General features: G+C 39.1%; 1 protein-coding gene across 4 annotated transcripts in view; it reads left to right on the top strand.

Annotated features, from left to right (window-relative positions):
* Nucleotides 1-14,237, top strand: part of TRPC4AP (transient receptor potential cation channel subfamily C member 4 associated protein) — an 88,008-nt gene that overhangs the window by 21,831 nt on the left and 51,940 nt on the right. For all 4 annotated transcript variants that reach the window (XM_073008122.1, XM_073008119.1, XM_073008120.1 and 1 more), the window contains exon 3: nucleotides 2,257-2,373. In XM_073008122.1, coding sequence (XP_072864223.1) covers nucleotides 2,257-2,373 — 117 coding nt within the window. The remainder of the gene's footprint in view (nucleotides 1-2,256; nucleotides 2,374-14,237) is intronic.

The raw sequence follows: 14,237 nt of genomic DNA, 5'->3' as shown, positions 1-14,237 counted from the left end.
CCTGTAATCCCAGCACTTTGGGAGGCTGAGGTGGGCGGATCACCTGAGGTTGGGAGTTTGAGACCAGCCTGACCCACCGGAGAGACCCCGTTTCTACTAAAAGTACAAAATTAGCTGGGCTTGGTGGCACATGCCTATAATCCCAGCTACTTGGGAGGCTGAGGCGGGAAAATCGCTTGAACCTGGGAGGTGGAGGTTGCGGTGAGCCGAGATCACGCCATTGTACTCCAACCTGGGCAACAAGAGCAAAACTCCGTCTCAAAAAAAAAAAAAAAAAAAAAAAGGAAAAGAAAATGTGGCATATATACACCATGGAATACTATGCAGCCATAAAAAAGGAGGAGTTCATGTCCTTTGTAGGGACATGGATGAAGCTGGAAACCATCATTCTGAGCAAACTGTCACAAGGACAGAAAACCAAACACCGCATGTTCTCACTCATAGGTGGGAATTGAACAATGAGAACACCAACACAGGGCAGGGAACACACACCGGGGCCTGTTGTGGGGTGGGGAGCTGGGGGAGGGATAGCATTAGGAAATATACCTAATGTAAATGACGAGTTAATGGGTGCAGCACACCAACATGGCACATGTATATATGTAACAAACCTGCACCTTGTGCACATGTACCCTAGAACTTAAAGTATAATAAAAAATAAAAATAAAAACCCATGTAAGTTATATTGAACGTAATGAAATTGAATGACAATGTTCTTCAGAGGTGAAGTTTTGATTATTATATCGCATAGTTATTTTAAAATGTAATCGAAACTAAACATAGTCTTTACCTTTAAGAAGAGACATTTTCATATTTTTAATCTTCTCACAGTCTGATAGAAATAATTATAGCTTCTTACACTTGTTTAAAAATGCTTTTCAAAGAATTGCACATTATTTGCTTCCTGCAGAATCTCAGATGTGAGATTGAGGTGAAATTAAAGGGGAGGGAAATTAATATTTGTATATCTTTGCTGTGATCATCATTTCTTCATTCAATAAATACTTACTTGAAACTTACTATGTTTTAGGTTTTCTTATAAGATTTTTTTCCTCTTAGCTTTGTTCCAACAAAGGATTCTGTGGCCCTCAGTTTGGGAACTACTACCCTATGTGTACTATATCAAATACTGTGTCTTGGAATCTGTGGGGAATACAAAGTGGGATCTGTTTGTGTTGTCTTCAAGGAACATTTAGTCTAGGGAAGAAATAACAAAATAACATAGGCTTGTAAATAGGTTCAAAGTAAAAGTGCTAAATGTTACAAATGAGTTGTAGATTGTTTGCGGGGTCTGAAGAGCATGCTTCTGGTTGGGGGAAATCAGGAAGACTTCCTGCAGGAGATGATATTTGAGCAGTGACTTGGTTATTGCTACAGAACTAGTCACCCCGAAACTTAGCAGCTGAAAGTAGCAAGCATCATTTATCTCTCAACAATTCTTGGTTGATTGAGTGGCTCTTCTGCTTCATGTGCTGTTGGGTAGGGTGGTACTGAGATATCTGGAATGTCCAAAGTGGTCTCTCTCACATCCCTGGCAGGTTGGTGCTGCCTGTCAGCTGGAGATCAGCTAAGGATATTGGTCGTGGCCTCAGTTCTTATCCTCATGGCCTCCGAAGTTGTCTGTGTTGTTCCCACAGCATAATGTTTGGGTTCCAGGATGACAAGAGCCAAGTCTGTCAGGCTTTTTTTTTTTTTTTTTTTTTTTTTTGGAGACAGTCTCCCTCTGTTGCCCAGGCTGGAGTGCAGTGATTCTGTCTTGACTCACTGCAACCTCTGCCTCCCTGGCTCAAGTGATTCTTATGCCTCAGATTCTCGAGTAGCTGGGATTACAGGTGTGTAACACCACGCCTGGCTAATTTTTGTATATTTAGTAGAGATGGAGTTTTGCCATGTTGGCCAGACTGATCTCAAACTCCTGACCTCAAGTAATCCACCCACCTTAGCCTCCCAAAGTGCTGGGATTACAGGTGTGAGCCCGGCACCTGGCCTACCAGGCTTTCTTAAGGCTTATGCTGAAAGTGGCCTAGTGTCACTTCTACCACATTCTGTTAGTTGAGGTATGTCATACCAGCGCAGATTCAGTGTGAGAAAGGGCTTTACAGGGGCCTGAATACTAGGAAGTGTGGTTCTTTGGGGACTGTCTTTGTGTTCATGGGAATTCAAGTTGGGACTAAAGCACAAACTGATGCTTTAAGTGTCTCGCCTGTGTTGGTTACTAATACAATGTCTGTATGTACTTTTTTTTAAAAAAACTAGGAAATTTCTCCTCTTCTCTCCATGGAGGCTATGGCATTTGTTACTGAAGAGAGGAAACTTACCCAAGAAACCACTTATCCAAATACTTATATTTTTGACTTGTTTGGAGGTGTTGATGTAAGTAGCTATTTATTATTACTACTGTTACTACCACTTAATGGTTTGAGAATTTAACTTTTGAAATGGGAGATAAGAAAGATTTCAGAATTTATAACATTTCAGATTTTAACTTTTAGAAGCTTAGCGGCATTTACATGTTGAAGCAGCGTTCTTTTACTTTAGAATAATTCATTTATTTAAATTGGTGTCTACCTTTTTAAAAAAATACAAAGTGAAAAGTACATCTCTCATTTTCCCAGTGTCCCCTCCTCAGAACCAGTTGTGATCACTAGTTTCTTGTGTGTCCTGCCAAAGATGTTCTGTTGTGGGTGTGTGGGTGTGTGTGTATGTGTGTAGATATTCCTCCACCTCCACCTTAGTTTATTTTCTCCCCACATAGAGTGATATACTATATACACGGTTACACTATCCTGTACCTTCTTTCTTCTATCTCTTTTTTTTAATTAAAATTTTTAGCCCAGGCATGGTGGCTCACGCCTGTAATCCCAGCACTTTGGGAGGCCAAGGCGGGTGGATCATGAGGTCAGGAGTTCGAGACCTACCTGGCCAAGATGGTGAAACCCTGTCTCTACTAAAAATACAAAAAGTAGCTGGGCGCGGTGGCGGGTGCTTGTAATCCCAGCTACTCGGGAGGCTGAGGCAGGAGAACTGCTTGAAGCCAGGAGGCTGAGGTTGCCGTGAGCCAAGATCATACCACTGCACTCTAGCCTGGATGACAGAGCAAGACTCTCTTTCAAAAAACAAAAAAAAAAAAGATTAAATGGCTAGTGTTCCCTGTTGTGATTGTGCCATAATATATTTACCCAGGCCCCAGTTGATTGGCATTTATAATTTTTCCACACCATTTCTCTTACAGACAAGGTTGCAGTAAAGATCTTGTACATATTTTTGTACACATGTGAGTATATATCTTTGGAACAAGAACATATGTTTTTTATTGTGTATAAATCTCAAGTTTACCTACCTAAGAAGTTTTGTCAGTTTATATCCCCAGTAACAAAGTATGAGTGTCTGTTTACCCATACCATCACCAACATATTGTATTTGTGTGTGCATTTTTATGGATGTTGTTACTGAAGTATAACCTTCATACAGAAAAGTACACTGATAATTACCACAAAATAAATTCACTTTTGCACTACCACCCAAATTAGGAAATAGAACATTACCAGTACCCAGAAGCCCCCTTCAGCAAACAGTGTATTTTAAGTATTTACTAAGCAGATGTGAGAAAAAATGGTATTTTTCCATAGTTTTTTTAACCAGCTTTATTAAGATATGGTTCACATACCATACATTTCACCCATTTACAGTACACAATTCAGTGGTTCTTAGTATATTTGCAGATATGTGCAGCCATCACCACAGTCAACTTTAGAGCATTTTCATCACCCCAAAAAAGAAACTCCATGTGTTTTATCTAGCACTGCCCTACCTCTGCCACCTCCTCCCCCTCTCTCCACACTAGTATACTTTTTGTCTTTATAGATTTCTCTGTTGTGGGCATTTTGTATAAATTCAGTTATATAATATGCGATCTTTTGTGACTGGCTTCTTTTCATTTAGCGTAATGATTTCTAGGTTCATCCGTATTGTAGCGTGTATCAATACTCATTTTTATGGCCAAATGATGTTTCATTGTGTGAGTATGCTACATTTCTTATTTGTTGAGAGGCATTTGGATTGCCTCCGTCTTTTTGCTATTATGAGTGACAATGCTATAAACATTCTTATACAGGTTCTTTGTGGACATATTTTCATTTCTCTTGGGCATATACATACCTAGGAATAGAGGTGCTGTGTCATATGGGGTAACTCTATGTTTAATTGGTTGAGGAATTGCCAGAATGTTTTCCCAGAGGCCCTACCATTTTACATTGCCACCAGCAATGTCTGAGGGTTTCAGTTTTTCTATATCATTGACAGCACTTGTTATTATCTGTCATTTTGAAAGTATTTTAAAATTTAAAAAAAATACTGAGATGGGGTCTTGTTTTGTTGCCCAGACTGGTCTCAAACTCCGGGGCTCAAACAGTCCCCCAGCCTTGGCCTCCCAAAGTGCTGGGATTACAGGCATGAGCCCCCGCTCCGGCCGGTAATGATTATAGCCATTCTAGTGAGTGTGAAGAGACAGCTCATTGTGGTCTTGATTTGCATTTCTGACTATCTTTTCTTGAGTTTGTCATTTGTATATCTTCCTTGGAGAAGTTACTGTCTCCTCTTTCAGTTTCTTAGTTGAGATATATCTCTTTTGAATATTATGTTGTAAGAGTTCTTTATAAATTCTCTGCAGTTTTTAAAATTCATTCTATGACTGAGATTGGATATTTTTTCTTGTGTTTATAAGTAGTTCCTTTTCTGCCAGTTGTCTGTTTTGCACCTTTTTCTATTTATTTGTCCTTTTTCTTACTGATTTGTAAGTGCTTTTGATTTTTTAAAGCCCTTTGTCATTTGTGTTTTTTTTCTTATTTTGAGAATTAAATTTTGACATTATTTTAAAATTAGATATGTTTAATTTTTAGATTGTCAGATTGATCAGTCTTTAATGGCTTCAGAGTTTTGGTTCATACCTTTCCCACTGTTGGATTTAAACTTACATACCTATTTCCTTCTAATATTTTACAGTTTTTAATTGTATATGTTTAAATTTTTGCACCGTTTGAAATTTGTTTTGGTGTAATGAGTGAAGGGTTCGGATCTGACTTTTCTCCCCTAGATATTTGCCCATAACCCCATTACCTGAAGTGAACGTGAAGGAGAGGGCATTTCCGGGTATTGTGGTTAGTTTTTATCTTGATCTGTGTGGTGATTGTACAGGAACGGTGTTCAGCGTGTAAAACTGTACATGTACGATTTGTACTCATGGCCAGGTGCAGTGACTCATGCCTGTAATCCCAGCACTTTGGGAGGCCGAAGCAGGCGGATTGCATGAGTTGAGGAGTTAGAGACCATCCTGGGCAACATGGCAAAACTGCATCACTACTAAAAATGCAAAAAATTAGCCGATTGTGGTAGCACATGCCTGCAGCCCCAGTTGCTTGGAGGGCTAGGTGGGAGGATTGGTTGAGCCTGGGAGGTTGAGGCTACAGTGAGCCAAGATCACACCATGAACTGCAGCCTGGGTGACAGAGCAATACCCAGTCTCAAAAAAAAATTTTACTCTTTAAACGGTATCACGTTATACTTCAGTTATTAAAGTTTCCTTTTGTTTAAAGGTGCCATTTTCCACTGAAGTAAAGATTGAGTGTGACATCTGCATGCATGTCATCAGCCACAGCCTTTCTTCTTTAACTGCTGCCCGGCATTCCCTGTCCACAGCAGTGCCGGTGGTCCTAGAGCATTTACTTACTTGACCAGCACAAGAGAGACCCTTTAGTTTTGAGTTGTTTCATCAAGAAATCTACTCAGTAAGAACTGATGTATTTATGGGAGGAAATATAATAATGTAGGTCTCTAGTCTGGTGTCTATTTTCAGTGGAAGTGTGGCTCTCTAGTAGGAGCCTATCCCATCTTCAGACATCTTTGGATCAATTGTTCTTGATTTTGTGGGGGTTTTCTCTCCTGCTTTGAATTAAGGCAGCTTCTCCAGGAATCCCAGTCATTTTATAAACATGGGCTCCTGCTTAAGTCATTATGCACCTCACTAACCTTCAGTTTGGGTGCATTTGTTAGTGAACTCTCTTGCTATCCTGCTGCTGGTAGTATTTTCCAAACAGAGCTTGTTATTTCTTCCTCTGCTTATAACTAGCAAGAACCCAAAGTAAGCCTCTCTTGGGTCATGCTGCCCAAAGCTCAGTGGGATCACTCCTTGTCAACCTGACCCTATCTATAACATGACTGTGAAAAGTGTATCTTAGAGTATACAAAGCAGATGTGAAGTATGTAACTAAGTGGAGTGAAGCAGACCCAGAGCAAGCTCATCTGCATAAATTAAATAAGTATGAGGACTGTGGTGGACTAGAGAGTGTGTGCCTGCTTTTATGGGGGAAATGACTCCTCTTCTCCCATTGACTGTTTCCCTGAGAGGTTATGGGAAATCTAGATTTGTAGGTAAAAATCTTCTAGCTTTTCAGTAGTTGTGGGCCAGGTGTAAGCCGTTGCTTGGCATTCAGGAACTTTTATTCATTGACATAGTCTATCTTCCATTTGAAGTGAATTTATTTTAAATACATTCTATGCACTTGAGCATCTTACATCTTGCTTGTATGAATGTGATCTCTTTTGAGAAGAATTTATGTAGTATACTTCAGAGCTTTAAACATTACTACTCATTTTGCCCTGTTGTTTCCATTTCTGTGACTCTCCTGAAGACATGTCAAAATGAGATAAAGCTTGTATACCAAGACGGTTAGGTGTAACATTATTTGTAATGACTGTCTACCAGGAGAAGGTAATGGTTATTCTATTTTGCTGAATTTTATGAAGTTGTTAATATCATGTTAAAATTATAATATGGGAAAATTCATGATGAAAACAGGCTATAAAATTGTTATATACTCTATAAGAATTACTCCACCTTTTCTAGAGGATGACCTTAGGTCTCTATTACACAAAGCAAAGCAGGCCTACATTCAGGGCAACTTTCATTGTTGCCCCAAGACGTGAGACATCTTGCTTTTCTCTCCTACAAGTGCAGTTGACATTAAATACAGATGTGCAGAAAGCTGAACCCAGTGCTTCTCTAGAACTGACAGTCTGTGGTATAGTAGTTTAGGATTTTTATTTTTAATTTGCTGCTTCAAGCTAAAATAACACATCTCTCTTAATTCAGGATGTTGAATTATAGTGTCACATTCATGCCAGGAGCAATCTCAGGGCATGTGGATTTACTTTCTTAAAGATTTGTTGCTGGTGTGAGATGAACAGAGGCTTTCTCAGACCCTCAAGCTGAACTATCTAGTCTCAAAGATTTGCCTACTGGCTTTTTAATTTGAAAAATGCTGTGGAATCTTCTTTCTTCATTTGGCTTGAGGTGTCTTGGATATGCTGCCTCAGTATTGGCCTATAGCTAGAAGGGGCTAAGGAAGAATTTTTTTCTTTTTGTTCTAGGATGACTCCTAGCTTGATTTAAACAATAATAAAAAATAAGTAAAATATGTATATACGGGATGTCTTTAAACATACGGGCTTAGTCATATTCTCAGCATATAGATTATTTTTAAATGCTTTAAGTGGAAATTGCACTTTTTTGGAAAACAAAGGTCCTCATTTTAAAAGGAAAAGGTGTTTGTCAAGGAAAATGTGAAAAACTATCTTGGGACTTGTCACCAACATTCAACCACTGTTGAGATTCAGGAGTATTCCTTTCTAACATTTTTTTTTTCTGTTTATATTAACCTATAATTTGTTTAACAGAATTTTTTTAAATAACAGCTTTTAAAACTTGTTATGATGATTTTAGAGATAGAGTTGTACTCTGTCGCAGGCTGGAGTGCAGTGGTACAATCCTGGCTCACTGCAGCCTCGAATCCCTGGGCTCTAGTGATTCTCCTGCCTCAGTCTCCCAAGTAGCTAGGACTACAGGCTCGTGCCACCACACCTGGATAATTTTTTAAAAATATTTGTTAGAGTTCTAGGGGTCTTGCTCTGTTCCTCAGGCACTCTCCAACTCCTGGTCTCAAATGACCTTCCTGCCTCACCTTCTTGAGTAGCTGGGATTATAGGCACGAGCCACCCTGCCTGCCCAGCAATAACAGCTTTATTGAAATATAATTTACATATCATAAAGTTAACTCTTGTAACCACCCATCAGTATTGTGCTGTGATAACCAGAACATTTTTATCATGCCAGAAAGAAATACTGTACCAGTTAGCAGTCACTCTCCATCTCCCCTTCTCCCCAGCTCTGGCAACCATTAATCTATTTTATGTCTGTATTATGCCTATTGTGAAATATCCATAATGTCCATAATATGCCTATTGTATCAGTCCGTTCTCATGCTGCAGTGAAGAAATACCTGTGACTGGGTAGTTTAATTGACTCACAGTTTAATTGACTCACAGTTCCATATGGCCGGGGAGGCCTCAGGAAACTCACAGTCATGGCAGAAGGCAAAGGACAAGCAGGCATCTTCTTCACAGGGCAGCAGGACAGAGTGAGTGCAAGCAGGGGAAATGCCAGACACTTACAAAACCCTGAGATTTCATGAGATTCCCTCATTATCACGAGAACAGCATGGGGGAACCGCCCCCATGATCCAGTTACCTCCACCTGGTCCCACCCTTGACACATGAGGATTATTACAATTCAAGGTGAGATTTGGGTGAGGACAGAGCCAAACTGTATCACCTGTTATGGATATTTCGTATAACAGAATCATCCACCATGTGGCTTTTTATGTCTAGCTTCTTTAACTGAGCATGAGGTGTTTTATTGTTTTAAATAATAGCTTTATTGAGATATTCATGTCATACAAGTCACCCATTTAAAAGATATATTACAAGATATAACTCGGTTTTTTAGTATAGTCAGAGTTATATACCACTATCACGACAATTGATTTTAAAACATTTTCATCACTCCAAAAAAGAAATACCATATTCTTCAGTAACCACTCTCCATTTTCTCCCAAGGCCTCCCTCCCCCATCCTTAGGCAACCACTAATCTTTCTGTCTTTATAGATTTAATTATTCTGGACATTTCACATAAATGGAGTCATACAATACATGGTCTTTTGTGACTGGCTTCTTTTGCTTAACATAATGTTCTCAAGGTTAATCCATGTCATAACATGTATCAATACTCCATTCCTTTTTATTGTCAAGAAATATTCCATTGTATGGCTAGACCACATCTTACTTATCCATTCATCAATTGATGGACATTTGGGTTGTTCCCACTTTTGACTGTTATTAATAATCTGCTATGATTAATAATGCTGCCATGAACATTGGCATATAAATTTTTATATGGATGTGTTTTCATTTTCTATTAGATTGTCTTATTAAAAAAATTCCCGCCGGGCGCGGTGGCTCAAGCGTGTAATCCCAGCACTTTGGGAGGCCGAGACGGGCAGATCCCGAGGTCAAGAGATCGAGACCATCCTGGCTAACACAGTGAAACCCCGTCTCTACTAAAAATACAAAAAATTAGCCAGGCGTGGTGGCGGGCGCCTGTAGTCCCAGCTACTCGGGAGGCTGAGGCAGGAGAATGGCGGGAACCCGGGAGGCGGGGCTTGCAGTGAGCTGAGATCGCGCCACTGCACTCCAGCCTGGGCGGCAGAGCGAGACTCCCTCTCAAAAAAAAAAAAAAAATTTCCCTTGGTATATACCTAGTAGTGGAGTTGCTGGTAACTCTTTAATTTTTAAGGATCTGCCAGACTGCTTTCTGAAGCACTTGCACCATTTTACATGTCAACCAGCAATGTATAAAGGTTCTAATTTCTCCACATCTTTGCTAATAGTTGTTATTTGTCTTTTTCATCATAGCTATCCTGGTAGGTATGAAGAGGTATCTCATTGTGGTTTTGTTTTGCTTTTCCCTGATGACTAATGTTGATCATCTGTTTATTTATTGGACTTTTGGAGAAATGTGCATTCATCTGCTTTCTCCATTTCTTGTTTGGGTTGTCTTTTTATTATTGAGTTGTATTAGTCTCTGGATACTAATATCTTGTAATTTGCAAATATTTTCCCCCATTAAGTAGCTGTCTTTTCACCTCTTGATGGTGTCCTTTGAAACACAGTCTTTACTTTTGATGAAGTTCATTTTATCTTTTGTTGCTTGGGTATTGGTGTGTGTCTAAGAAACCATTTCCTAATCCAAGGTCACAAAGATTTACCTGTGTATTCTTCTGAGAATTTTATATTTTTTATCTTACATTTAGATCTTTGATCCATTTGCATTGATTTTTGTTTATCATGTGAGGCAGGGGTCCAGTTTCATTATTTTGCATGTGACTATCCAGTTGTCACAGCACCACTTACTGAAAAAACTACTCTTTCATTATTGAATTGTCTCGGCAACCTTGTCAAAAATCAACTGATTGTATAGACACAGGGGTTTATTTTTGTATTTACAGATCAAGATTGTTTTGGCTGTTATGCATCTCTTGTATTTGCATGTGAATTTCAGGATCAGCTTGCCAATTTCTGCAAAGAAGCCAGCTGAGATTTTGATAGTGATTGCATTGAATTTGTAGGTCAATTTAGGGAGTATTATCATCTTAATATTAAATATTCTGATCCATGAACCACAAGATAGCTTTCCATTTTTTTATTGTCTTTAATTTCTTTCAAAAATGTTTTGTTGTACAAGTCTTGTACTTGTTAAACTTATTTCTAAGTATCTTTACTGTTTTTGATGCTCTTTTAAATGGAATTGCTTTCGTAATTCCAGTTTTGAATTGCTTCTTGCTACAATTGTAGAAATACAGTTGATTTATGTATATTGATCACATATTGTGAAATCTTGCTGAACTCTTGCTTATTGGCTCTAATAGTTTTTTTAGTGGATTCCTTAGGAATTTTCTATATTCTAGATTATGACATCTTGGCCGGGCGCGGTGGCTCAAGCCTGTAATCCCAGCACTTTGGGAGGCCGAGACGGGCGGATCACGAGGTCAGGAGATCGAGACCATCCTGGCTAACACGGTGAAACCCCGTCTCTACTAAAAATACAAAAAAAACTAGCCGGGCGAGGTGGCGGGCGCCTGTAGTCCCAGCTACTCGGGAGGCTGAGGCAGGAGAATGGCGTAAACCCGGGAGGCGGAGCTTGCAGTGAGCTGAGATCCGGCCACTGCAGTCCAGCCCGGGATACAGAGCAAGACTCCGTCTCAAAAAAAAAAAAAAAAAAAAAAAAAAAAAAAAAAAATGACATCTGTAAATAATTAGTTTTACTTATTCCTCTCCAATTTGGGTGCCATTAATTTCTTTTTTTATTTTTCCCTAATTGACTTAGAACACTCAATACGATGTTAAACTGAAGTAGCAAGAGTGCACATCTTTGTCTTTTTCCTCATCTTAATGGGAAAGCATTTAGTCTTCACTGTTAAGCATGATACTGGCTGTGGGTATTTTAATAAAAGCCCTTTATCAGGCTGAAGAAGTTGTCTTCTATTCCTTGTTGATTGCTTTTATCATGAAAGTGTGTTGGGTTTTTTTCAGATGCTTTTTCTGCATCTGTTGAGATGACTGTGTGGCTTTTGGCTTTTGTCCTTTATTCTATTGATATGATGTACTATATTGATTTTCATATGTTGAACCAACTTTACATTCCTGGGATAAATTCCACTTCGTCATGGCGTATAATCCTTTTTTTTTTTTTTTTTTTTTTTTTGAGACAGGGTCTCTCTGTCACCCAGGCTGGAATGCATTGGTATGATCACAGCTCACTGCAGCTTCTCCTGGGCTCAAGCGATCCCCCCATCTCAGCCTCCTGAGTAGCTGGGACTACAGGTGCATGCTACCATGCTTGGTTAATTTTTTGTTTTAATTTTTGTAGAGACAAGGTCTCACTGTGTTGCCCAGGCTGGTCTCATACTCTTGGGCTTAAGTAATCCTCCTGCCTTGACCTCTCAAAGTGCTGGGATTATAAGTGTGAGCCACCATGCGTGGACTATAACCATTTTTATATGTGTCTGGATTTTGTTTGCTAGGGTTTTCAGAATTTTTGTGTATATATGCGTAAGAGATACTCATATGTAGTTTTCTTGTTATGTCTTTGGTTTTGGTATCAGGGTAATACTGGCCTCAAAGAGTGAGTTGGGAAATGTTTCCTCCTCTTCTGTTTTTTGGAAGAGTTTGGGAAGAATTGGTGATTCTTTAAATGTCTTGTATTGTTCACCAGTGGAGGCATCATGTCCAGGGTTTTTCTTTATGGATAGTTTTTTGTTGTTGTTGTTGTTTTGTTTTGTTTTTTGTAATCACTAGGTCAATCTCTTTACTTGCTCTAGGGCTATTCAGATATTCTGTTTCTTCTTCTTCTTTATTTTTTTTAAACAGATGGAGTCTCGCCCTTCCATCCAGGCTGGAGTACATTGGCATGATCATAGCTCACTGCAGCCTCAATCTTCTGGGGTCAAGTAATCCTCCTGCCTCAGTCTCCCGAGTAGCTGGAACTATAGGCATACCACCACACCCAGCTAATTTATTTTATTTGTAGAGACATGGAGTCTTGATATGTTGGCCAGGGTGATCTCAATCTTCTGGCTTCAATCAGTCCTTCCACCTCAGCCACCCAAAGTGTTGAGATTACAGGCAGGAACAACCATGCTCAGCCTCTGTTTCTTCTTAGGTCAGTTTTTATAGTTTTATGTCTTTCTAGGAATGTGTCCATTTCATTTAGGTTATCTAATTTGTTGGCATACAGTTGTTCATAGTAGTTCCTTATAATGACTTTTGTTGCCATAAGCTTGGTGGTAATGCCCTCTCCTTTATTTCTGAGTGTAGTAATCTGTATCCTCTCCCCTTTTTTCTTGGTTGGTCTAGCTAAGAATTTGCCAGTCTTTTCAAAGAGCCAGCTTTTGGTTTTGTTCATTTTCTGTTATTTTCTGTTCTGTGTTTCATTTGTTTCAACTCTTATTCTCCCTTTTGCTTGCTTTGGGTTTAGTCTGCTCTTTTTCCAGTGTCTTAAGGCAGAAGATTAGTTTATTGATTAGAAACAATTTTATTTGGCCGGGTGCAGTGGCTCACGCCTGTAATCCCAGCACTTTGGGAGGCCAAGGTGGGCGGATCACCTGAGGTCAGGAGTTCGAGACCAGCCTGGCCAATATGGCAAAACCTCGTCTCTACTAAAAATACACAACGTAGCCAGGAGTGGTGGTGGGCACCTGTAATTCTTTTTGCTCTGGAGGCTGAGGCAGGGTAATCGCGTGAACCCAGGAGGTGGAGGTTGCAGTGAGCCAAGATCGGGCTATTGCACTCCAGCCTGGGAGACAGAGAAAGACTGTCTCAAAAAAAAAAAAAAAAATTTCTTTTAATGTAGGCATTTACAGCTATAAATTTTCCTCTGAGCACTCCGTTAGCTACATCGTAAGTTTTGGTGTCTTCATCCATCTTGGATACTTTATACTTCCCCTTATGATTTCTTCTTTGGCCGATTATTATTTAGGATGGGTTTTTTTAATTATCCACATAATTCATGAATTTCCCAAATTTCTTTTTTATTTCATTCCATTGTGGCCAGACAACATACTGTATATGATTTCAGTGCTTTTAAATTTATTGAGGCTTGTTTAGTGGCCTGAAATATGATCTGTCCTGGAGAATGTTTCATGTGCACTTGAGTAGAATGTATGTTCTGTTCCGGCTGCATGGAGTGTTCTGTAGATGTCTGTTAGAATGTATGTGTTCATTGTGTTCAAGTCTTCTAGTTCTTTGCTAATCTGCCTAGTTGTCTATTATTGAAAGCAGAGTTATTAAAGTGTCCAACTTTTATTTTTGAATTATCTCTTTGCTTCATTTCTGCCAGCTTTTGGTTCATGTATTTTTGGGCTCTATTGTTAGGTACATATGTGATTGTAGTTGTTATCTTTTTAATGGATTGACCCTTTTATCAGCTGTCCTTTCTCTCCGTAGAATGAATTTTTAAATTCATGCTTATTTTAAACAGTTTGTGCAAAATTGGATTAAAAGTATGTAAAATAAAAAATACATGCATACCCAACCCTGTAGAAATCAGTGTTAACAATTTATGGTGTATCTTCTGAGACCTTTTTAAATAAACTTACACTTACAAATGTGCTTTAAACAGAAGAATCATAGTAATAATGTTCTGCAGCTTTTCAGAAATTAAAGCCACATTAGATCACAGAGATTACTTACTCTAAAATACTTCTTTTCAAAAATGAGAAAACTGAGGCCCAGAGAAGGGCAAGTAGGTGGCCAAGCTGGAACTAGAACCTGGGTCTCCTGACTTGCT

Source organism: Chlorocebus sabaeus, chromosome 2, assembly GCF_047675955.1.
Source record: "Chlorocebus sabaeus isolate Y175 chromosome 2, mChlSab1.0.hap1, whole genome shotgun sequence".
Classification (NCBI taxonomy): domain Eukaryota; kingdom Metazoa; phylum Chordata; class Mammalia; order Primates; family Cercopithecidae; genus Chlorocebus; species Chlorocebus sabaeus.
Note: the sequence above shows the minus strand (reverse complement) of the source record. Positions and strands in the feature narration are given on the sequence as shown.